At 41.7% G+C, this 25,064-nt stretch overlaps 1 protein-coding gene across 1 annotated transcript in view; it reads right to left on the minus strand.

The window, feature by feature from the left end:
- STK24 (serine/threonine kinase 24) overlaps positions 1-25,064 on the minus strand; it is a 107,267-nt gene that overhangs the window by 17,246 nt on the left and 64,957 nt on the right. Inside the window, exons 3-6 of the mRNA XM_075852414.1 lie at positions 22,719-22,775; positions 21,398-21,506; positions 20,724-20,881; positions 2,110-2,295 (exon numbers count right to left, since the gene is read on the minus strand). Of these exons, the coding sequence (XP_075708529.1) occupies positions 2,110-2,295; positions 20,724-20,881; positions 21,398-21,506; positions 22,719-22,775 (510 nt within the window). The remainder of the gene's footprint in view (positions 1-2,109; positions 2,296-20,723; positions 20,882-21,397; positions 21,507-22,718; positions 22,776-25,064) is intronic.

Raw genomic sequence — 25,064 nt, forward strand, 5'->3', positions numbered from 1 at the left:
TGTTTGACACTGTTTGAATCTCGAAAATAACGTAAAAATTAATGTTTGTCGGCAGTACAACCCCTCATGTAAACAGGCATCTGCTTGTCTCTGTGAGTGCTCAATAGAGCAAAGAGAAGCAATCTCAAAAGCGATCAAAATTCTGAAAAGCTTTCTTCTTACAATCAGCCTCATATTTTTTAGCCTGAACATAGGCCATGTTCACACGGCATAAGACTTTTTAGTAAGACTAGAGTAAAGCTCTGTTTACACTAGCGTCATGGCTTCTGTTATTACCAGATCCAATTAGGACAGATCTGTTGTGTAGTGGTTCCTGATTTCGTGTTGTGTTGCAGTAGCATGTTCAAATATTTTTTTTTATAAATGTCACCGTTTCCCATGAGGTACTGAGAGGACAGAGGTGACAACACTTTTGCAAAAATATCTACTGCAACTGGCTTTTGTTTTATCTTCCCATTTACTAAGTATAAGGCTGGGTTACCACATATCGTAAACACTGCGGAATTCTATGCAGAAATACCGCAGAATTTACAGTAGCAGCAAAGTGGATGAGATTTAGAAAATCTGCAGAAAAAAAACACAGCGTAAACGTTAATAACTACCTGCAGTGCGGAATTTAAAGAGGCTCTCTCACCAGATTATCAAATCCCTATCTCCTATTGAATGTGATGGGCACTGCAATGTAGATAACAGCAAAGTTGTTTTTTTTGGAAAACGATCATTTTTGCCCAACAATGAGCAATTTTATATTTATGCAAATGAGCTTTTCAATGGACAACTGGGCGTGTTTTCTCGTTTTACCAACGTGTATTGTGTTTTTACCAACTGGGCATTGTGAATAGAAGTGTATGACGCTGACAAATCAACATCATACACTTCTCATCAGTCCCACCCAGCTTCTTTCACTGCAGACACACAGCGTGACATCATCCACAGGTCCTTCAACCTTGTCGTCGGAAAAAGAAGATACATCGGCTCCAGGCGTCCAAAAGGTTAATATGCTCGTCTCTAGGGAGTTTGCTATGCTTACCTGCACATGGTGATGCTGCTGCAAATTCAACTGTACTCTCTGACGCCTGGAGCGGATGTGTCTTCTCTCTTCCGACACCAAGGTTGAAGGACCTGTGGGTGACGTCACGCTGTGTCTGCAGTGAAAGAAGCTGGCTGGGAATGATGACGTCACCCACAGGTGGCATCGGAAGAGAGAAGACACATCAGCTCCAGGCGTCAGAGTACAGTGCAGGTAAGCATAGCAAACTCCCTAGAGACGAGCATATTAACCTTTGGGACGCCTGGAGCCGATGTATCTTCTTTGTCCGACAACAAGGTTGAAGGACCTGTGGGTGATGTCATGCTGTGTCTGCTGTGAAAGAAGCTGGGTGGAAACGATGAGAAGTGTATGATGCTGATTTGTCAGCGTCATACACTTCTATTCACAACATCCAGTTGGTAAAAACACAATACCCGCCCAGTTGGTAAAACTAGAAAACACGCCCAGTTGTCCATTGAAAAGCTCATTTGCATAAATATAAAATTGCTCATAACTTGGGCAAAAATGATCGTTTTTCAAAAAAAATAAAAACTTTGCTGTTATCTACATTGCAGCGCCGATCACATGCAATAGGAGATAGGGATTTGATAATCTGGTGACAGAGCCTCTTTAAATCCGCATCATGTCAATATATACTGCGTTTTAGTTGATTTCAATGCCTGGATAAACCCTTTCAAACTTAAAGGGTTTATCCAGGCTTTACATTTACAGTAAAGGGTTTATCCAGGCTTTAAAAACGGATGGCATATCCTTAGCCAGGTGCCAAAATTGATACAAACAACTGTCGTAAACTAAGCCAACCAAGAGGTGGCATAAGGAAGAAAAAAAAAGTGTCTTGCATGTCTAACAAGATGCTCCAAGTTTATCATACAGCATGCACCACTGATATATTTGGCGCATCTTCTGACACTCTGGTCTAAGTTTACACAGTCTTAATGTTATACAGCATTAGTGCATCTTTCCCACTGTTTATAGCTGGCATTATGCTACGCAATACCAAAAGGAATAAGGACCTTACATGCAACATATTAAATAATGTGTCGATTTTGAAGACTTACAAAGCTGGGCTCTTTGTTTAGACAGGCTTCTACAAATTCTTTGAGGAGTTTGCTGTAGTTTCCTTCAAGCGTGGGTGGGTTGCATTTGGGAATGTGGAAAAGCACTTTCATAGGATGCAATTCTGAATGAGGGGGTTCCCCTTTAGCAAGTTCTATAGCGGTTATACCCAATGACCAGATATCAGCCTATAAAAAAAGAATCAACAAGCATATATATGACCACAAACTAGAGGAAACAAATCATGGGTTATTACAATCTTAAACAGTTCTTGACGAAAACGTATTGCAATTTATATTTGAGACTGTAGTAATTCTGTCCTGTCAACTATGCAGTGCCCAAGCCTTCTAATTCTTGAATATCTTATCTGTATATAATGTTGACGTTTATACTGTAGGTCAGAAGTACTTAACAACTTTTAGTAAAGGTTCATTTATCTGGGTCTGCCATCAGGTGAAGGTCCGAGCTGAACCCGACAGTAAGACTATGTTCACAGCAGTTGAATTTGGAATAGGCAAATCCGACACGTGTATCAGCATCAGGAAAGAAAGGCCTATGTCGGATTTTTGCCGCTAATTTGCAGTTTGATGTGCAACAATCTGCGTGTGGAAATTCACCTAGGGATTCGGTCTAGAGATGTCGTCTTGTTAATGTGCGACCCTATCTACAGAATCATTTCACACTGACAGCAAAGGAGGTATTCCAAAAGTAATAGCTTCCTGACAATACTCCCCCCACCCTCTCAGAAGAACTGTTCTGTATTTGTCACCTCTTCCTGCGGATGCTGTAATTTTTATATTAATGGAAATTTCAATTGAATTCAATTGCGTTACAAAATAAAAGCACCACACAGGCTGTGCCCCTTAAAAATAGTGCCACATGCAGTGAACCATAAAAATAGTGCCATATGCTATGCCCCATGCAAATAGAGTACCAAAGGTATGCTGAGCCCTGAGCAAATAAAGCATCACACACATGCTTTACCCATGTAGAGAGTGGCACACACTGTGCACTCTGTAGAAAATGCCACATGGTAGAGAGTGCCATATACCGTGCCCCCTGTAGAAAGTGCCACACACAGTTCTCCCTGTAGAAATTGACATACAACCACAAACAAATTCACCTGTCCCCATTTCCATGCTGTTATTCAGTAATGCAGGCCTGGCCTATTCTGACCAGGCATGCTCCAGCAGAACGATGCAAGTGGCGCGCTGATATATTTGCACCACCTGCATCACAGGAAAAGCGCCGAATGGCAGGGCAGGGAACTGATGTCTCCCTTGCTCCCGCAGGCAATAAGTGAGGCTGTTAAATTCTATCTGCATCCTAAATACACGGATGCAATTGGGTGCAGGGAGAATCGGACAGATCCCACCCCTCCTTGTAGATGAGAAACATGCCTCCTATGCCGCAGAAGAGAATGGACGTCCACTTCACTGCCCTGTCTACCTGCTGGCTGTCAGCAGGGGTTTGGAAAGCTAGTGTTCGCAGTCCAGATTCTGACTGCGGTCCGCCAGTTGAGTACCCCTGCTGTAGGTCATGTGTACCTACACTCACAATCAAGGACAACCTCATATTCCTGTAACTTTAAAATGTTAAAGGTATGTTCACGTACAGCAGATTTGTTGCAGAAATTTCTGCGAAAACTTATTTCCATACATGATGGGGTGGTTTCTGCAGCATGTGCATAGATTGCTGCAAGCCCCATTCAGATGAATGGGACAGTCGTAGAAATTCCTGCAACAAATCTGCTGCTTGTAAACTTAGGTTACATTCACACGTGTCCGATTTGCATGCACAAAAACGGACTGTATTTCATGCATTTCATGTTCGTGTGCATTCCATGTGGCATCAGTGGGCTTTGCATGTGGCATCTATTTTTCGCATCCGTGATTATCCTCGGCAAGCAATAAGCTTCTTTTTTTTTTTTAATTTCCCTGCATTTCTTTAGCAACTGATGAGTGAAGCACTGACAGCACATGGATGTTGTCCGTGTGCTGTCTGTGTTTTTCACGCACCCATGGACTTCAATGGGCGATGCGCTCCACAAAAACGCGCCAATGTAAGACATGCAGTGAGTTTCACGCAACAGAAACAATCTGCATGAAAAATCACACGTCTGAAAAGCCCAATTGATTTGCATGGATCCGTGTACTTCAACAGACGGCACACAGACGCAGAACATGCTCGTCTAAATGAGCCGTTAGGCCTCCTGCACAAGGGACGGAAATGAAGCGAAAATTCCACAGCGTATTATAGTATCAGCAAAGTGGAAGCGATTTGAACAAATCTCATCCACATGCTGCAAAGAAAATCAGCCGAAAACAACTGCGGAAATTGACGTACTGCACATTGATATTCCATAAGGAAGGTCAATTTATTTTGCGTAAAGGCTGCAAGTTTCTGCATATATGGAGGGGGCCTTAAAGTCAACTTGATTGTTATTAACCCCTTCCCGCTCCTGGACGTACTATTAGGTCATGGCAGCTGTATCGTTAGCGCTCCATTACCTAATAGTATGTCTCGGGAATAACGGCCGTTTCGGCCGTCCTCCCGACACATACAGCAGCAGGAGCTGTGACAGCTGCTGTCTCATACAGCAGCTGTCACAGCTCCTACAGCGGGGACCGATCGCTGTGTCCCCGCTGATTAACCCCTTAAGAGCCGCGTTCAAATAGAGATCGCGGCTTTTTAGGGGTTAAGCTGCCATCGCCGGCCTGCTACACCATAGCGGCCGGCGATGGTGACTATGGCAACAAAGGCGTCCGGCTATGCCATCGACGGAAGTCTAGTGGGTCCTGACAAAGTCAGGACCCACTATGCTTGCTGTCAGTGAGTAGCTGACAGTTCTAATACACTGCACTATGCATGTAGTGCAGTGTATTAGAATTGCGATCAGGGCCTCCTGCCCTCAAGTCCCCTAGTGGGACAAAATAATAAAGTAAAAAAAAAGTAAAAAAAAAATGTGTAAAAATAAGAAAATAAAAGTTTTAAAAGTATTAAGAGTAAAAATCCCCCTTTTTACCTTATCAGTCCTTTATTATTAATAAAAATATATAAACAAACAAATAAACTATACATAATTGGTATCGCCGCGTCCGTAACGGCTTGAACTACAAAATTATTTCGTTATTTATCCCGCACGGTGAACGCCGTAAAAGAAAATAATAATAAACCGTACCACAATCACAATTGTTTAGTCACTTCACCTCCCAAAAAATGGAATAAAAAGAGATCAAAAAGTCGCATGTACCTAAAAATGGTACTGATCGAAACTACAGTTCGTTATGCAAAAAATAAGTCCTCACACGGCTTTATTGATGGAAAAATAAAAAAGTTCTGGCTCTTAGAATAAGGTAACACAAAAAGTGAATGATTGTTTACAAAACGTATTTTATTGTGCAAACGCCATAAGACATAAAAAAAACTATAAACATCTGGTGTCACCGTAATCGTATCGCCCCACAGAATAAAGTGAATGTCATTTATAGATCACGGTGAACGCTGTAAAAAAAATAGAATAAAAAAACTATAGTAGAATTGCTGTTTTTTAGTCACCACGCCACCTAAAAATAGAACAAAAACTGATCAAAAAGCCGCATGCACCCCAAGAAAACTACAATGGATTCCTCAAGTGGTCTAGTTTCCAAATTGGGGTCACTTTTGGGAGGTTTCCACTGTTTTGGCATCACAAGACCTCTTCAAACCGGACATGGTGCCTAATAAAAAGGAGGCCTCAAAATCCACTAGGTGCTCCTTTGCTTCGGAGGCCGGTGCTTCAGTCCATTACCGCACTAGGGCCACATGTGGGATATTTCTCAAAACTGCAGAATCTGGGCAATACGTATTAAGTTGCGTTTCTCTGGTAAAATCTTTTGAGTTATAGAAAAAAATGGTATAAAAAGGATTTTCTGACAAAAATAAATATGTAAATTTCACCTCTACTTTGCGCTAAATTCCTGTGAAACACCTAAAGGCTATGTTCACACGGGGTATTTTGCCGAGTTTTTTGACGCGGAAACCGCGTCGCAAAACTCGGCAGAAATGGCCCGAGAACGCCTCCCATTGATTTCAATGGGAGGCGTCGGCGTCTTTTTCCCGCGAGCAGTAAAACTGCCTCGCGGGAAAAAGAAGCGACATGCCCTATCTTCGGGCGCTTCCGCCTCCGACCTCCCATTGACTTCAATGGGAGGCAGGAGAAAGCGTATTTCTCGCTGTTTTATGCCCCCGGCGCTCAATGGCCGCGGGCGAAAAACGGCGCGATAATTGCCGCGAAAATCGGCGTGCAGGGAGAGGAATATCTGCCTCAAAGTTCCAAACGGAATTTTGAGGCAGATATTCCTCCCCCAAAATACTCCGTGTGAACATAGCAAAAGGGTTCATAAACTTTCTAAATGCTGTTGTGAATACTTTGAGGGGTCTAGTTTCGAAAATGGGGTGTTTCATAGGGGTGTCTAATATATAGGCCCCTCAAAGCAACTTCAGAACTGAACTGGAACCTAAAAAAATAAATAAATTAGGCAATACTTCTCTTCTTACACTACCGTTCAAAAGTTTGGGGTCACCCAGACAATTTAGTGTTTTCCATGGAAACTCACACTTATATTTATCAAATGAGTTGCAAAATAAATAGAAAATATAGTCAAGACATTGACAAGGTTAGAAATAATGATTTTTATTTCAAACAATAATTTTCTCCTTCAAACTTTGCTTTCGTCAAAGAATGCGCCATTTGCAGCAATTACAGCATTGCAGACCTTTGGCATTCTAGCTCTTAAAGGGGTTTTCCAATCCTTTTTTTTTTTTTTTTTAAATCAATGCAATGTTCCTCTATTAATATATTAGTGCACTCTGACTACCTTTTTCTTGATAATAAATGGTTTTAGTAACACTACTCCCTATTGTTTACCTTGAGAGGTTTGTTTTGCTCAGTAAGTTCATTCCTCTTCTCTTCCTGTGTTTCTCCTCCCTGCATGCACTGCTCTAGTCCCAGCATGCAATGTGCATGCAGCAGTGCACTTGCTCCGCCTACTACACCCAGCTCTACTAACTTCTGCAATCTCAGTCTTCATTTTGGTGCTCTCATTCTATTACTGATAGCACAAGCTGAAATCACTGGATATCTGCGTTTTTAACCTCTTAACGCCGGAGGGCGGATATATCAGTCCTCTGCAGCTGCTAGTTCGCGCAGGAGGAGGGATATATCCGTCCTGTGATGGCGCGGGTACTGCCAGTGTACCCACGCGATCAGCGGCAGGAGCACGGCTGTTATACACAGCCTGGCTCCTGCTGCAACTGCGGAAATCGAAGCGCTCTCCGATTCCGGCAGTTTAACCCATTAAATGCCGCTGTCAATAGTGACAGCGGCATCTAATGTGTTTGACAGAGGGAGGGAGCTCCCTGTCACCCGATCGTTGCCCCCGCAAACAAATCGCGGGTCGCCGTCGGGTTTCCATGGCAGCGGGGGTCTAACAAAGACCCCCAGGTCTGTCTTCAGCATCTGCCTGTTAGGCGATGCTGGAGGCATGACCTAACAGATTGCCTGTCAGTTTTACACTGACAGGCAATAATGCTTTGGTATACTAAGTATACCAAAGCATTATATATGCGATCGGCACATCGCATAGTGAAGTCCCATGGTGGGACTAAAAAAAAAAATGTCAATCCGTTAAATAAAGTTGGTGAAAAAAATAAATAAAATTACAGTGAAAATCAAATAAAACTACTTTTTTTGCCCAAAAAGTGTTTTTTTTTAGTAAAAGTGTCAAAAAAATCACACATACACATATATGGTATCCCCGCGATCGTAACAACTTGAACAATAAAATTAACACATTAATTAAACCGCCGGATGAACGGCGTCCAAAAAAACAACGGCAAAATTCGCTCTTTTCTCCCATTCCCCCCATAAAAAATTTAATAAAAATTAATCTAAGTCCTATGTACCCCAAAATAGTACTAATGAAAACTACACATTGTCCCGCAAAAATCAAGCCCACATACGACCACATCGACGGAAAAATAAAAACGTTACGGCTCTTGGAATGCGGCAATGCAAAAACAAGTAATTTTTTTCTAAAAGGCTTTTTATTGTGCAAACATAGGAAAACATATAAAACCTTTACATATTTGGTATCCCCGTAACCGTGCCGAGCCATAGAATAAAGTTAACATGTTATTTACGCTGCATAGTAAACGGCGTCAATTTATAACGTGAAAATCAATGCTGGAATAGCTGCTTATTTTCAATACTCTCCTAAACTAAAGTTAGTAAAAGTTAATCGATATATTATAAGCATCTAAAAATGGTGGAATTACAAAATACAACTCGTCCCGCAAAAAACAAGCCCTTATACGGCTATGTCGATGGAATAAAAAAAAAGTTACGACTCTTGGAATGCGACCATGAAAAAGCAAAAAATAATCCTTGGTCATTAAAAGTGCAAAATGGCCCGGTCATTAAGGGGTTAAACGGTTTGAAGAGTTCTTCTGGTACCAAAACAGTGGAAACCCCCAAAAGGTGACCCCATTTTGGAAACTAGACCCCTTGAGGAATTCATTGTAGTTTTCTTGGGGTGCATGCGGCTTTTTGATCAGTTTTTATTCTATTTTTAAGTGGCGTGGTGACTAAAAAAACAGCAATTCTACTATTGTTTTTTTATTCTATTTTTGTTACAGCGTTCACCGTGCGCTATAAATGACACATTCACTTTATTGTGCGTGGCGATACGATTAGGGCTCATTTACACGAGCGTGTTATACGTCCGTGCAACGCGCGTCGCAGGGACCTATGTTAGTCTATGGGGCCGTGCAGCCAGGTGCGTGATTTTCACGCAGCGTATGTCCGCTCCGTGAAACGCACAACGTCCTATATTTGTGCGCTGTTCGCACATCACGCACCATTGAAGTCAATGGGTGTGTGAAAACCACGCATGTCGCACGGAAGCAATTCCGTGGGACGCGCGTGATTCGCGCAACAGCACTGTAAAGGATGAATGAAAACAGAAAACCACCACGTGCTTTTCTGTTTACAAACATCCAAACGGAGTGTCATAATGATGGTGGCTGCGCGAAAACCACGCAGCCGCGCATCATAAAGGGCTGACACACGGAGCTGTTAAGTGCCTTTTGCGCACGCAAAACGCCGCGCTTTTTGCTTGCACAAAACGCACAACGCTCGTGTAAACCCGGCCTTACGGTGACACCAGATGTTTATAGTTTTTTTTATGTCTTATGGCGTTTGCACAATAAAATACGTTTTGTAAACAATCATTCACTTTTTGTGTTACCTTATTCTAAGAGCCATAACGTTTTTATTTTTCCATCAATAAAGCCGTGCGAGGACTTATTTTTTGCGTAACGAACTGTAGTTTCGATCAGGACCATTTTTCGGTACATGCGACTTTTTGATCTATTTTTAATAAATTTTTTGGGAGGTGAAGTGACCAAACAATTATGATTTTGGTATGGTTTATTATTTTCTTTTACGGCGTTCACCGCGCGGGATAAATAACGAAATAATTTTGTAGTTCAGGCCGTTACGGACGCGGCGATACCAATTATTTATAGTTTATTTATTTATATATTTTTATTAATAAAAAAGGACTGATAAGAGAAAAAAAGGGGATTTTTTTTAACTTTTATTTTCTTATTTTTACACATCTTTTTTTTCTACTTTATTACTTTGTCCCACTAGGGGACTTGAGGGCAGGAGGCCCTGATCGCTATTCTAATACACTGCACTACATGCGTAGTGCAGTGTATTAGAACTGTCAGCTATTCACTGACAGCAAGCATAGTGGGTCCTGACTTTGTCAGTACCCATTAGGCTTCCGTCGATGGCATAGCCGGACGCCATTGTTTGGTGTCCGGTTGCCATAGTAACCATCGCCGGCCGCTATCGTGTAGCAGGCCGGCGATGGTAACTTAACCCCTAAAAAGCCGCGATCTCTATTGAACGCGGCTTTTAAGGGGTTAAACAGTGGGGACACAGCGATTGGTCCCCGTTGTAGGAGCTGCGGCAGCTGCTGTACGAGACAGCAGCTGTCACAGCTCCTGCACCTGTCGGGAAGACGGCCGAAACGGCCGTTATTCCCGCAACTTCATATTCCGTCGCTAATTTATAAGGGGTTATAATTTCACAGAGCATGCGCGGTGGAGTGTGTTAACCACGCATGCTCTAATGAGATAAAGAAGCACGTGGTACGGTTACGTCATTTGTGACGTAACCGTACAGTGTGAAAGCTGGAAACCGGAAGAAAGGCAGAAGACCAAATGGACGGGTCTGCACAGGAAGTGCAGATTTTGCATTACTAAGGGGGCGGTGACGGAGGAGGATATACGACGCTACAGCCATCTGATGAAACGTAAGTACATTGTATATTTTTCATTGTTTTATTTAAATAAATGTAATTTTTTAGTTCCGGAAAACCCCTTTAATTTGCTAAGGTAATCGGGAGAAATTTCACCCCATGCTTCCAGAAGGCCCTCCCACAAGTTGGATTGGCTTGATGGGCACTTCTTGCGTACTATTCGGTCAAGCTGCTCCCACAACAGCTCTATGGGGTTGAGATCTGGTGACTGCGCTGGCTACTCCATTACAGATAGAATACCAGCTGCCTGCTTCTTCCCTAAATAGTTCTTGCATAATTTGGAGGTGTGCTTTGGGGTTATTGTCCTGTTGTAGGATGAAATTGGCTCCAATCAAGCGCTGTCCACAGGGTATGGCATGGCGTTGCAAAATGAAGTGATAGCCTTCCTTATTCAAAATCCCTTTTACCTTGTACAAATCTCCCACTTTACCAGCACCAAAGCAACCCCAGACCATCACATTACCTCCACCATGCTTGACAGATGGTGTCAGGCACTCTTCCAGCATCTTTTCAGTTGTTCTGCGTCTCACAAATGTTCTTCTGTGTAATCCAAATACCTCAAACTTCGATTCGTCTGTCCATAACACTTTTTTCCAATCTTCCTCTGTCCAATGTCTGTGTGCTTTTGCCCATATTAATCTTTTCCTTATATTAGCCAGTCTCAGATATGGCTTTTTCTTTGCCGCTCTGCCCTGAAGGCCAGCATCCCGGAGTCGCCTCTTCACTGTAGACGTTGACACTGGCGTTTTGCGGGTACTATTTAATGAAGCTGCCAGTTGAGAACCTGTGAGGCGTCTATTTCTCAAACTAGAGACTCTAATGTACTTGTCTTGTTGCTCAGTTGTGCAGCGGGGCTTCCCACTCAATATATCAATGTGGCACGTGTCCCGAAAAACCAGAGCTCTGTATGAAAGAGTGTTTTAAAATGTATCATACATCCCTTGGTTTATAATTTACCCCAATTTTACTTATCCTGATGTACTCCGCACAGCTTATCCCCCCTCGTCTTTCCCCTCTGGGCCCTGCTGTGTGCCCAGGCAGCAGATAACAGCCACATGTAGGGTATTGCCGTACCCAGGAGAACCCACATTACAGTTTATGGGGTGTACGTCTCCAGTCAAAATGTTCACTACACCTCTAGATGAATGCCTTAAAGGGAATGTGTTGCCAGAAAAACATGTTTTTTTTTAAAAAATTAAACATTTAGTGTGTGGGTGATTAAACATTGTTAAAATTTTTTTTTTTTTTTTGCATGAGTCCAGGAAATATTATAAATTATTTCTAATTTATAATACTACCCATTTTTGGTCACTAGATGGAGCTGTTCCCAATGTTGCAGCATTGCAACATTGGGTTAAAAGCCCTCGCTCTAGTGAGCTCTCAGCATCCCCCCTCCTTTATCCTGGCTAGTGCCGGGATAAACGAGGGGTTTGAACGGTGTAACCTCCTACACTGTGTGTCGCCATTTTTTAAGGTAACCCACAGTGTAGTAGGTTTACATACAGTAGTAAACACACACAAACACGAACATACATTGAAATCTCTTACCTGCTCCTGCCGCCGCGGCTCCCTCCGGCCCGTCCGCTCCGTTTGCTGCCGCTGGTGCAAGTGCAGAAATCCGGAAGCCGCGACCGGAAGTAGTAATATTACTGTCCGGCCGCGACTTCCGGTCCACAGGAAAATGGCGCCGGACGGCGCCAATTTCGAATAGGACTGTGTGGGAGCGGCGCATGCGCATTTCCCACACAGACGCCGTACACTGCAGTCAATGGGACGGGAGCCGTTCGCAGTCCCTATGGGACTGTGGCTGCCGTATTCCATGTCTGTATGTGTCGTTAATCGACACACACAGAAATGGAACAAAAAATGGCAGCCCCCATAGGGAAGAAAAAGTGTAAAAATAAGAAAAAGTAAAACACAAACACACAAATGAATATAAACGTTTTTAATAAAGCACTAACATCTCTAACATATAAAAAAATAATTTGTGATGACACTGTTCCTTTAAGGGTGTAGTTTTTAAAATGGGGTCACTTCTTGCGGGTTTCAACTGTACTGGTACCTCAGGGGCTTCTGCATACATGACTTCGCCCCATAAAATCCCCAGTAGGCCAAATGGTGGTCCTTTCCTTCTGAGCCCTCCCATGTGCCCAAACGGCAGTTTATCACCACAAATGGGGTATTGCGGTACTCAGAACAAATTGCGCAACAGAATGGGGTATTTTGTTTCTTGTGAAAATAAGAAATTTTCAGCCAAAATGACATATTATTGGGAAAAATTAATTTTAATTTAATTCCCAGCCCAATTCAAATAAGTTCTGTGAAAAAACTATGGGGTCAAAATGGTCATAACACCCATAAATGAATTCCTTGAGGGGTGTAGTTTCCAAAATGGGGTCATTTCTGGTTGGTTTCCATTGCTTTGATACCTCTGGGGCTCTGCAAATGCAACATGGCACCCGAAAACCAATCCAGCAAAATCTGGACTCCAAAGAACAAATAGCGCTCCTTTCCTTCTGAGCCCTCCCATGGGCCCAAACGGCAGTTTATCACCACAAATGGGGTATTGCCGCACTCAGGACAAATTGGGCAACAAAATGGAGTATTTTATTTCTTGTGAAAATAAGAATTTTTGAGCTAAAACGACATATTATTGGAAAAATTTTTTTTTTTTTCATTCCCAGCCCAATTCAAATTAGTTCTGTGAAGAAACTATGGATTCTAAATGGTCACATTACCCATAAATGAATTCCTTGAGGGGTGTAGTTTCCAAAATGGGGTCACTTCTGGTGGGTTTCCATTGCTTTGATACTTCTGGGGCTCTGCAAATGCGACATGGCACCCGAAAACCAAACCAGCAAAATCTGCACTCCAAAGAACACACAGCGCTCCTTCCCTTCTGAGGCCACCCATGGGCCCAAATGGCAGTTTATCGCCACAAATGTGGTATTGCTGCACTCAGGAGAAATTGGGCAACAAAATGCGGTCATTTGTTCCCTGTGAAAATACAACATTTTGATAAAAAATGACATCTTATTGGAAAAAATGAAATTTTTTTCATTTCACAGCCCAATTCAAATAGGTGCTGTGAAAAAACTGTGCCGTCAAAATTGTAACAACAACCATATTTGAATTCCTTGAGCGGTGTAGTTTCCAAAATGGGGTCACTTCTGGTGGGTTTCCATTGCTTTGATACCTCTGGGGCTCTGCAAATGCGACATGGCACCCGAAAACCAATCCAGCAAAATCTGGACTCCAACAAACACATAGCGCTCCTTTCCTTCTGAGCCCTCCCATGGGCCTAAAAGGAAGTTTATCACCACAAATGGGGTATTGCCGCACTAAGGACAAATTGGACAACAAAATGGGGTATTTTGTTCCCTATGAAAATAAGAAATTTTGATCACAAATTACACTTTATTGTAAAAAATTTCATTTTTTTAATTTCACAGCCCAATTCAAATAGGTGCTGTGAAAAAACTGTGCGGTCAAAATGGTAACAACAACCATAAATGAATTCCTTGAGGGGTGTAGTTTCCAAAATGGGGTCACTACTGGGGGATTCCTACTGTTTTGGCACCTCAACACCTCTTCAAACCTGGCATGCTGCCTAAAATATATTCTAATAAAAAAGAGGCCTCAAAATGCACTAGGTGCTTCTTTGCTTCTAGGGCTTGTGTTTTAGTCCACGAGCGCAGTAGAGCCACATGTGGGACATTTCTAAAAACTGCAGAATCTGGACAATACATATTTAGTAGTGTTTCTCTGGTAAAACCTTCTGTGTTACAGAATTTTTTTTTAATAAAATTGAAATTCAGCAAGAAAAATGAAATTTGTAAATTTCACCTCCACTTTGCTTTAATTCCTGTGAAATGCCTGAAGGGTTAAAAAACTTTCTAAATGCTGTTTTGAATACATTGAGGGGTCTAGTTTTTAAAATGGGGCGTTTTATCAGGGTTTCTAATACATAGGCCCCTCAAAGCTACTTCAGAACTGAAGAGGGACCTTAAAAAAAAGGCTTTTAACATTTTCTTAAAAATATGAGAAATTGCTGTTTACGTTCTAAGCCTTGTAACGTCCAAGAAAAATAAAAGAATGTTCAAAAAACTATGCCAATCTAAAGTAGACATATGGGAAATGTGAACTAGTAACTATTTTGGGTGGTATAACCGTCTGTTTTACAAGCAGATGCATTTAAATTCTGAAAAATGCTATTTTTAAAAATTTTCTCTAAATTTTGCAATTTTTCACCAATAAACACTGAATATATCGACCAAATTTTACCACGAACATGAAGCCCAATGTGTCACAAGAAAACAATCTCAGAATCGCTTGGATAGGTTTAAGCATTCTGACGTTATTACCACATAAAGTGAAATATGTCAGATTTGAAAAATGGGCTCTGAGCCTTAAAGAGGCTCTGTCACCAGATTTTGCAACCCCTATCTGCTATTGCAGCAGATAGGCGCTGCAATGTAGATTACAGTAACGTTTTTATTTTTAAAAAACGAGCATTTTTGGCCAAGTTATGACCATTTTCGTATTTATGCAAATGAGGCTTGCAAAAGTACAACTGGGCGTGTTGAAAAGTAAAAGTACAACTGGGCGTGTATTATGTGTGTACATCGGGGCGTGTTTACTTCTTTTACTAGCTGGGCGTTGAGAAGAGAAGTATCATCCACTGACAGATCTAATACATTGCACTACATAGGTAGTGCAATGTATTAGAAAAAAAAAAATCTGACCGTTGGACCTTCAAGTCCCCTAGTGGGACTTGAGAAAAAGTGTAAAAAAAGTATAAAAAAGTGTAAAAAAAAGTGCAAAAAAAAGTGCAAAAAATAAGAGTTTGAAAACAATAAAAGTTTCAAGTAATCAAATAACACACAATCCCCCTTTTACTCTTATCAAGTCCTTTATTATTGAAGAATAATAATAAACCATATGTATTTGGTATCGCCACGACCGTAACGACCGGAGGTATCAAAATATTATATTATTTATTGCACGCGGTGAACAGCGTAAAAAAAACCCGTAAAAAAACGTTACCAGAGTTTCTGTTTTTTGGTCACTTTGCCCTACAAATATTACAATAAAAAGTGATCAAAAAGTCGCACGTATCCAAAAATGGTACCTATAAAAACTATAGCTCGTCCCGCAAAAAACAAGCCCTCATACACGTCCGTCGACAAAAAAATTAAAAAGTTATGGTTCTCACAACTTGGCGACAGAAAAAATACATTCTTTTTACAAAAGTAATTTTATTGTGCAAAAAGTTGTAAAACATAAAAAAGTGCTATAAATTAGGTATCGCCGGAATCGTACTGACCCGCAGAATAAAGTTAACATGTAGTTTATAATGCGTGGTGAACGCTGTATAAAAAAAACAAAAAAAGCTGTGCCAGAATTGCGTTTTTTTGTTTACCTAGCATCCCAAAAAATAGGATAAAAGGTGATCAAAAAGTTGCATGTACCCCAACATGGTACCAATAATAACTACAGCTCGTCCCGCAACAAACCAGCCCTCATACCGCTACGTCTATGAAAAATAAAATTAGTTATGGCTCCAATAAGTCAGGAAATAAAAAAATATGCAGTTGTGCCCGAGGGGAACATTTCTTCTGTTTCAAGAGGCGATTTATCAAGGACCTAAAATTAGGGAACCAGGAAGGGGAGGGCCCAATCATATCCGCTGGAAGCGACGGTGCCCGTATTATACCAAGACAACACTTTCCCAGCAAAATTCCCCAAACTACAAAGGCGCGGAGTGTGGATCAAAAGGGGGATAATAAATGACACCATTTATCAGTGTGACACCGGCCTGTGCAGAAAGGATTGCTTCACAGCGTAACACACATCTATGGATTATTTTTATTTTTTTATACCACATGACTATGCCCCTTATATACTCCGCCCCGCTTACATGTACCCCCACATTATAAAACACCATCAATACTCAAACAAATATAGTACCAAGCAAAATCCGCTCTCCAAAAGCCAAATGGTGCTCCCTCGGCCCTGAACCCTACAGCGTCCCCAAACAGAAGTTTCCTTCAACATATATGGCATCGTCATACCCGGGAGAACCCTTTAACAATTTTTGGGGTGTGTGTCTCCAGCGTCATAAGCTGGGCATGACATATTTGCCACTGAATGGCATATCTAGGGAAAAATATAAATTTTAATTTGCACCATCCGCAGCGCATTCATTTATGGAAAAGACCTGTGGGGTGAAAATGCTCACTACACCCCTTAATTAATGCCTTGAGGGGTGCAGTTCCATAGTGGGGGTCACTTATCAGGGGTTTCTTTTTATTATTTCACATCTGAGCCTCTGCAGTTGTGAACCAATACTTTGTAAATCGCCAAATTAGGCCTCCACTCCGCATGGTACTCTTCACTTCTGAGCCCTGTCATATGTCCAGACAAAAGATTAGGGTCACATGTAGGGTGTTTCTAAAACCGGGAAACACCGCATAATAACTAGAGAGCTGTCTTGTTATGGTGGCACAAGCCGGGCACCACATATTGGCATATCTATGGAAAAAAATCCCATTTTCACTCTGCAACATTGAGCGCACACTAATTTCTACAAAACACCTGCAGGGTTAAAATGCTTACTACAACCCTTGGTAAATGCATTGAGGGGTGTAGTTTCCAAAATGGGGTCACTTCTGGGGGGTTTCCACTGTTTTGGGCCCACAGGTGCCCAGAAACCAATCCAGCAACATCTGCACTCCAAATGGCGGTCCTTCCCATCTGAGCCCTGCGGTTTGCCCAAACAGCAGTTTATGACCACATATGGGGTATTGCCGTACTCGGGAGAAATAGCTTTACAAATGTTGGGTTCTTTTTTTCCTTTATTTGTTGAGAAAATGAAAAAATTTGCGCTACAGCTACGTCTTATTGAAGAAAAAGGACTGTTTTTATTTTCACTGCCTAATTCTAATAAATTCTATGAAACATCTGTGGGGTCAAAATGCTCACTACACCCCTAGATGCATTCCTCAAGAGGTGTAGTTTCCTAAATGGAGTCCCTTTTTGGGCGTTTTCATTGTTTTGTCCCCTCAGGGGCTTTGCAAATGTGACCTGGCCTCTGCAAATCATTCCTGCTAAATGTGATCTCAAAAAGTCAAATAGTGCTCTTTCCCTTCTAAGCCCTGCCGTGTGTCCAAACAGCCGTTTATTACCACATGTGGGGTATTGTTTTACTCGGGAGAAATTGCTTTACAAATTTTGTGGTGCTTTTTCTCCTTCAGTCCTTCTGGAAATGAGAAAAAATTAGCTAAACCTACATTTTCTTTGAAAAAATGTAGATTATTATTTTCAGGGCCTACTTCCAATAATTTCTGCAAAAAAACTGTGGTGTCAAATCGCTCACTATGCCCCTAGATAATTTCCTCAATGGGTGTAGTTTCCAAAATGGGGTCACTTGTGGGGGGTTTCCACTGTTTTATCCCCTCAGGGGCTTTGTAAATGTGACATGGCCTCCGCAAACCATTCCTGCTAAATTTGAGTTCCAAAAGCCAAATGGCGCTCTTTCCCTTCTCAGCCTCGCCGTGTGTCCAAACAGCCGTTTATTACCACATGTGGGGTATTGTTTTACTCGGGAGAAATTTCTTTGCAAATTTTATGGTGCTTTTTCTCCTTTAGTCCTTGTGGAAATTAAAAAAAATTAGCTAAACCTACATTTTATTTGAAAAAATGTAGATTTTCATTTTCACAGCCTACTTGAAAAATTTCTGCAAAAAACCTGTGGGGTCAAAATGCTCACTATACCCCTAGATAATTTCCTCAAGTGGTATAGTTTCCAAAATGGGGTCACTTGTTTGGGGTTTCCACTGTTTTGTCACCTCAGGGGCTTTGTAAATGTGACATGGCCTCCGCAAACCATTCCTGCTAAATGTGAACTCCAAAAGCCAAATAGCGCTCTTTCCCTTCTCAGCCACGCCGTGTCTCCAAACAACCGTTTATTACCACATGTGAGGTATTGTTTTACTCGGGAGAAATTGCTTTACAAATTTTGCGGTGCTTTTCCTCCTTTAGTCCTTGTGGAAATGAGAAAAAAAAATCGCTAAACCTACATTTTCTTTGAAGAAATGTTGATTTTAATTTTCACGGCCTACTTCCAATAATTTCTGTAAAAAACCTGTGCGGTCAAAATGCTCACTACACCCCTAGATAATTTCCTTGAGGTGTCTAGTTTCCCAGATGGGGTCACTTTTGGGGGATTTTGACTGTTTTGGCACCGCAAGAGCCCTTCAAACCTGACATGGTGCCTAAAATCTATTCTAACAAAAATAAGGCCCCAAAATCCACTAGGTGTTCCTTTGCTTCTGAGGCCGGTGCTTCAGTCCAGTAGTACGCTACGGCCACATGTGGGATATTTCCTAAAACTGCAGAAACTGGGCAACAAATATTGAGTTGCATTTCTCTGGTAAAACCTTCTGTGTTATAAAAAAAATTGTATTAAAAATGTATTTCTGCAGAAAAATATGAAATTTGTAAATTTCACCTCTACTTTGCTTTAATTCCTGTGAAATGTGTAAAGGGTTAAGACATTTTCTAAATGCTGTTTTGAATACTTTGAGGGGTGAAGTTTTTAAAATGGGGTGACTTTTTGGGGGTTTCTAATATATAAGGCCCTCAAAACCACTTCACAACTGAACTGGCCCCTGTAAAAATAGCCTTTTGAAATTTTCTTGAAAATGTGAGAAATTGCTGCTAAAGTTCTAAGCCTTGTGAGGTCATAGAAAAATAAAAGGATGTTCAAAAAACGATACCAATCTAAAGTAGACATATGGGTGATGTTAATTAGCAACAATTTTGTGTGGTATAACTGCCTGTCTTACAAGCAGATACATTTAAATTGAGAAAAATGCTAATTTTTGCAATTTTTCGCTAATTTTTGGTGTTTTTCACAATTAAATACTGAACATATCGAGCAAATTTTGCCAGTAACATAAAGTCCAATGTGTCACGAGAAAACAATCTCAGAATCGCTTGGATAGGTGAAAGCATTCCGGAGTTATTACCACATAAAGTGACACATGTCAGATTTGAAAAGTGAGGCTCTGTCAGGAAGGTCAAAAGTGGCTAAAGAGGGAAGGGGTTAAGGCCAAAACTAGGCTGCGTCCTTAAGGGGTTCATGATACTTCACTGGATGCTAACATTTACCTTACAAAAACTAATAATTGCATTTACAAATGTGTATATCATTTTTTTTTAACTATCAGAAGACTTTCCCCTAGTCTGATACACACAACAATCATTTGCAATTTTTCATATTAGTAGAAAGGTCACTTATTTACATGCTACTTTTTAAGATCAAGAAATATTCAGTAGGAAGCGAACTGCGCAAATACACTGAACAAAACTGGAATAATTGGGCTAAACAATGAGTGGGACACAATCTGTTATGTTTGTTGGGGGGATCTTACAATACATAAAGATAAATAAAATGTGTAATGTATTATTGAATAAAACAAGGACACTGAGTTTTGTGACGCTCCAGAGCAGTTGGCAATCGTCCATTCTTAGGGTATGTGCACACGACCTCTTTTCAGGCGTAATGGAGTCGCTTTACGCCTCGAATTACGCCTGAAAAGACGGCTCCAATACGTCGGCAATCATCTGCACATTGCTTGCAATGGGTCTTACGATTTTCTGTGCAGACGAGCTGTCATTTTCCGCGTCGCTGTCAAAATACGGCGTGTAAAATTACGGCTCGTCAAAAGAAGTGCAGGACACTTCTTGGGCCGTTTTTGGAGCCGTTTTTCATTGACTCTATAGCAAAACAGCCCCAAAAATGGCCATAAAAACACAGCGAAAAACGCGGGTTGCTAAAAATACGGCTGAAAATCAGGGGCTGTTTTCCCTTGAAAACAGCTGCGTATTTTCAGATGTTGTTTAGTAAGCGTGTGCACATACCCTTAGTGTAAAGAGAGTCAAATCTTGCAGAACAGAATGGTTTGCTTTTAATACCACAATATTTAAATAGCTGAAAAACAAGTCCTATGATGGTGCTGTGCACATTACAGAAGTTGTTTTACAGGTTTGCTGTGTTTCTGTCTGTCCCATCATCAATATTCATGAAGACTTTGCCACAGAACACAAGTATCACAACCCTTAGTTGGAAACACAAGTTCTTTGTGTACAGACAGTGATTCATTATTCATTATATTACATGTGATCTTTAATTAACATTAGACACAAGAAAAACAAGGACAGTAACCCTTTCTCCTTACCTTGGAATCATATGCCGACTGTTTTATGACCTCTGGTGCCATCCAGAATGGCGTGCCAACAAAAGTATTCCTCTTAATCTGTGTATCAGTTAGCTGACCAGCTACACCAAAATCTGCCAATTTAACCTCTCCATGCTCAGATAATAAAACATTGGCCGCTGGGAAAAAATTAAACAATTCTTCATTAAGAAAGCTGATTGTTAAGACTGCAGTCCTCCTGTATTTTACATAAGGCTTTTGGTGTACAATGAGTTGTCCGGGATTAAAAAAAAGCATGGCTGCTTTCTTCCCGCTCCTGTCCAAGGGTTGTATCTGGTATTGCAACTCAGCCTTATTCACTTCAATGGAGTGGAGTTGTATTACCACATACAACCAGTGTAAAAAATTAGAACTGGTTTCTTAATCCCGGACAACCCCTTTTATTTCGATACAGCACAATGTCTGTATTGCTGGACAATGATCTATGTGGTTATGTCAGCAGGGCTGTGGTAGCCTACTTTGTGATCATGGAGCTCATATGATGATGTTCTAGGAATAATACATTGTTAAATATACATGTACGTGTACAGTCACTAAACTATACGAGCCAATAGAGATGCGAGGAGGACCACAAAGGTTAAAAACCACTAAGCCAGAGTATACGGGTTGGTGCAGGCACTTAGCGACATACTCGCCTTTAATGTCTCTGTGAATTTTCTTTTCTGAATGTAAATAATCAAGTCCTTTCAAGATCTCCCTTAATATTGTGGCAATTTGTGTTTCGTCCATTTGACCAGGTTCCAGCTGGCAAGAAAACAATGAATCATATACACCTTACAATGCACAACACACAACAAAGCCTGACATATACTACTCTAAGGCACATGCTGCAGATTTTCTTGTGGAAAATAAATTGACATGCTGCGCGGTTAAAAATACGCACCGCAGGTAAATTTACGTGCCAAAAAAACCCCGCAGCGTGTACATGAGATTTCCTGAAATCTCATTTACTTTGCTGGTACTGTATTATTCTGCGGATTTGCCACAAGCAAATACACGCGGAAAAACAACACGTAATACGCATCGTGTGCATTCAACCTGAAGCCAGATGAGGAAAATAAGTTTCCAGAATATGTAGGGAACCAGAGTAGAGATTAAATGAGAGAGCGATTAACAAGTTTGCTCTAAAACATGCCCAATGTACAGCAACCAGTAAGTTGCCATTTACTTTAAATTAAAGGGAGCCTGTCAGTAGGTTTGAAGCCAATAAATCACCAACATGACATTATTCAGCTGGAGTTTAGTGTTCCAAACATACCCATCTCAAAAACAGAGGTTTTGGGAATAGTTAGCTTAATTACAACTTACCGAAAGGAGTGGGGGTAAGGAGTGCGGCGGCATCGGGGGGGGGGGGCATGCGCATTGTGCACATGAAGCCAAGGACAGTACACCTCTCTTCACTGCACCTGCGCAGTGTACGGTCCTTAGTAGATGTCTGTAATGTGCATGCGTCAGATGTCGCTCCCTGTCTTATCTCTGTAGGTTGTAATTTACTAACTATCCCCTAAACTTCCGTTTTCGAGGTAGGCATGTTGTTTGGAACATTAAACCCCAGGTGCACAATGGCATGTTGGTGATTTAGTGGCTCTAAACCTACTAACAAGTTCCATTTAAGGCCTATAATGAAATCCGGGTCCGCAAAACCCTATCCCTTGTATACAAGACATGGCAATATTCTCTTCCAAAATCATTTTGCAGTAAGAAGAACATTCAGCAGACAATGATTAATCACTCCGACAAGTCTATTTATACTTGTGCTGCATGAATTTGTTCTATTTTAGATGTCATCCAATTATCTAAATTGTGCAATCAGCTGCAGTGTCTTATTATTATGGAGGTCGCATTTAGAAAAAAAAATTATGCTTTTATCAGCTATGAATGTAGCTACAGGCTGTAACAAGACACAGCTTAAAACCATCCTATAGGTAAAAATAACCGCTTGGTAAATATACAAACCAGATCCAAAGCCGATCCTCCTCCAAGATATTCCATAATGATCCATAATTTTGTATCCTAGAAAAATAAACAAGTTGTTACTATCTATTCTGGTGAATGACAATGTGGGTCGATGCCGGTGTGTTCTGTGTTAGGTCAGGACAGTCCCTTTAGAGAAGTTTGGTAGTGGTGATCTTCAGGCACCATTACACCTAAATATTATAAATAGCATATGGGTGTCAAATATGCACCTTAAATATATTAAAAAAACACTGGTAATTATGTAGATAATAATAAAGCTAGTAGTTCATATTTATTCATGTTTTTGTGCTAGTTTTTAGTATAAACTGTGCCAAAAATTGTCGCAAATCATCTTGAGCCCTCAAAATTGTGCAAAAATGTAACTTTTGCCACAGTCGCCAAAAGATGAAATTTAGAGCATCTGTAACAAATATACTATCAGCCTGTAGCAGTACTGATCGCAGTACTGAGGAAAGGAAGGGGACCTTTGTGACATTCCTGCCAGCCCTGGCAACACAATGTCTGGTGCCAACATCACAACCTGGGCAGCCCTGGGTCTAACTACTACCTGCATTTTTCTATGTTCTTTATGGGTTAGCGATCAGGAAAACTACAATTAATCATGACTACAATCAATGAAAACTTTCCATCCCATCAAGGTTTGAAGTAAAACAACTATTGCTTTATGAAACTTTCAACAGTCTGTATAAAGGAAGGAAAAAAGAAAGATGCAGAAAATGTATATACAAAAATAAGCCACCAAAATAAGAAGCTTATGCCGATTATGAAAATGAATGACAATGGGTCTCATCCTTGTGCAGCAGAAATCCAAGGGTAAGGGTTTAGATTTTAGAAGCATAAATACGCGTCACATTTCAATGGCATCGTGTGAAAGGAATCGAACACTGAACAGTTCAAAAAACATGGATCAAATGACATTGTTTAGTTTGTGTATTTACATTCGACAGTTATTGTTTCAATCACCTGTATTTGTTTGAATCATAGGGTAAATTGTTGTGTGTAGATGGGCCTTTACAACAAATATATGGCACGGGCTCAGAAGCCTTGGATGTCAGCTGTATGTTGCAGCTGACACCAGGGGCGTAACTAGGAAAGACTGGGCCCCATAGCAAACTTTTGACTGGGGCCCCCCTCCGCTGCGTATCACACAACCCCCCCTTGTAAATAGTGCCTCCCTATAGATAGCACCATACACAGCCCCCTGTAGATAACGCCATACAGCCCCCCTGAAGATAATGCCATACAGCCCCCCTGTACATAACGTCTTACAGCCCCAAATCCCCCTGTAGATAATGCCATACAGCCCCCTCTGTAGATAACGCCATACGGACCCCCCTGTAGATAACACCATACAGACCCCACTGTAGATAACGCCATACAGCCCCCCTGTAGATAACGTCTTACAGCCCCAAATCCCCCTGTAGATAACGCCATACAGACCCCTCTGTAGATAACTCCATACAGACCCCCCTGTAGATAACGCCATACAGACCCCCCTGTAGATAACACCATACAGAACCCCCCTGTAGATAACGCCATACAGCCCTCCCCTGTAGATAATGCCATACAGCCCCCCTGTAGATAATGGCATACAGCCCCCCTGTAGATAACGTCATACAGCCCTCCCCCTGTAGATAACGCCATACAGACCCCCCCTGTAGATAACGCCATACAGAACCCCCCTTTAGATAACGCCATACAGACCCCCCTGTAGATAACGTCATACAGCCCTCCCCCTGTAGATAACGCCATACAGACCCCCCCTGTAGATAACGCCATACAGACCCCCCCTGTAGATAATGCCATATAGCCCCCTCCCAAAAAAACGGCCTATAGTTTGTCATACAAAAGACATACATCCCCTAGGATAGGGGATACATGTGTGATCACAGGCAGCGATAAGGAGAGCGGGGGACCGAAAGTCCCCTGAAGTTCTCCATGACAAACCTCGGACTTCAGGCGTCTGCGCAGTTCAATAAAAATGAAAGTCGTGCTCGTCACGCATGCGCACAAGCGAGACCGGTGCGCAAGTCATTTCTATGGAGCTGCAGACAGACCCCGGAAGTCCGAGGTTTGTCATGGAGAACTTCGGGGGACTTTCGGTCCCCCGTTCTCCTTATCGCTAGGCGTCCCAGCGATCCCACATGTATCACCTATCCTGTGGATAGGGGATGCATGTCTTTTATAGGAACAACCCCTTCAGTGGCGTCGCGCTGTAGCAGCCATAGCGGCTGCTAGCGGAGCCTCCGGCCATGGGGAGGGCCGTGCCGGCGGGTGGCACGGGCCCCCTCATGCTGCGGGCCCGTAGCAAATGCTACGGCTGCT

The sequence above is a fragment of the Rhinoderma darwinii genome, chromosome 2 (genome assembly GCF_050947455.1).
Source record: "Rhinoderma darwinii isolate aRhiDar2 chromosome 2, aRhiDar2.hap1, whole genome shotgun sequence".
Lineage (NCBI taxonomy): Eukaryota > Metazoa > Chordata > Amphibia > Anura > Rhinodermatidae > Rhinoderma > Rhinoderma darwinii.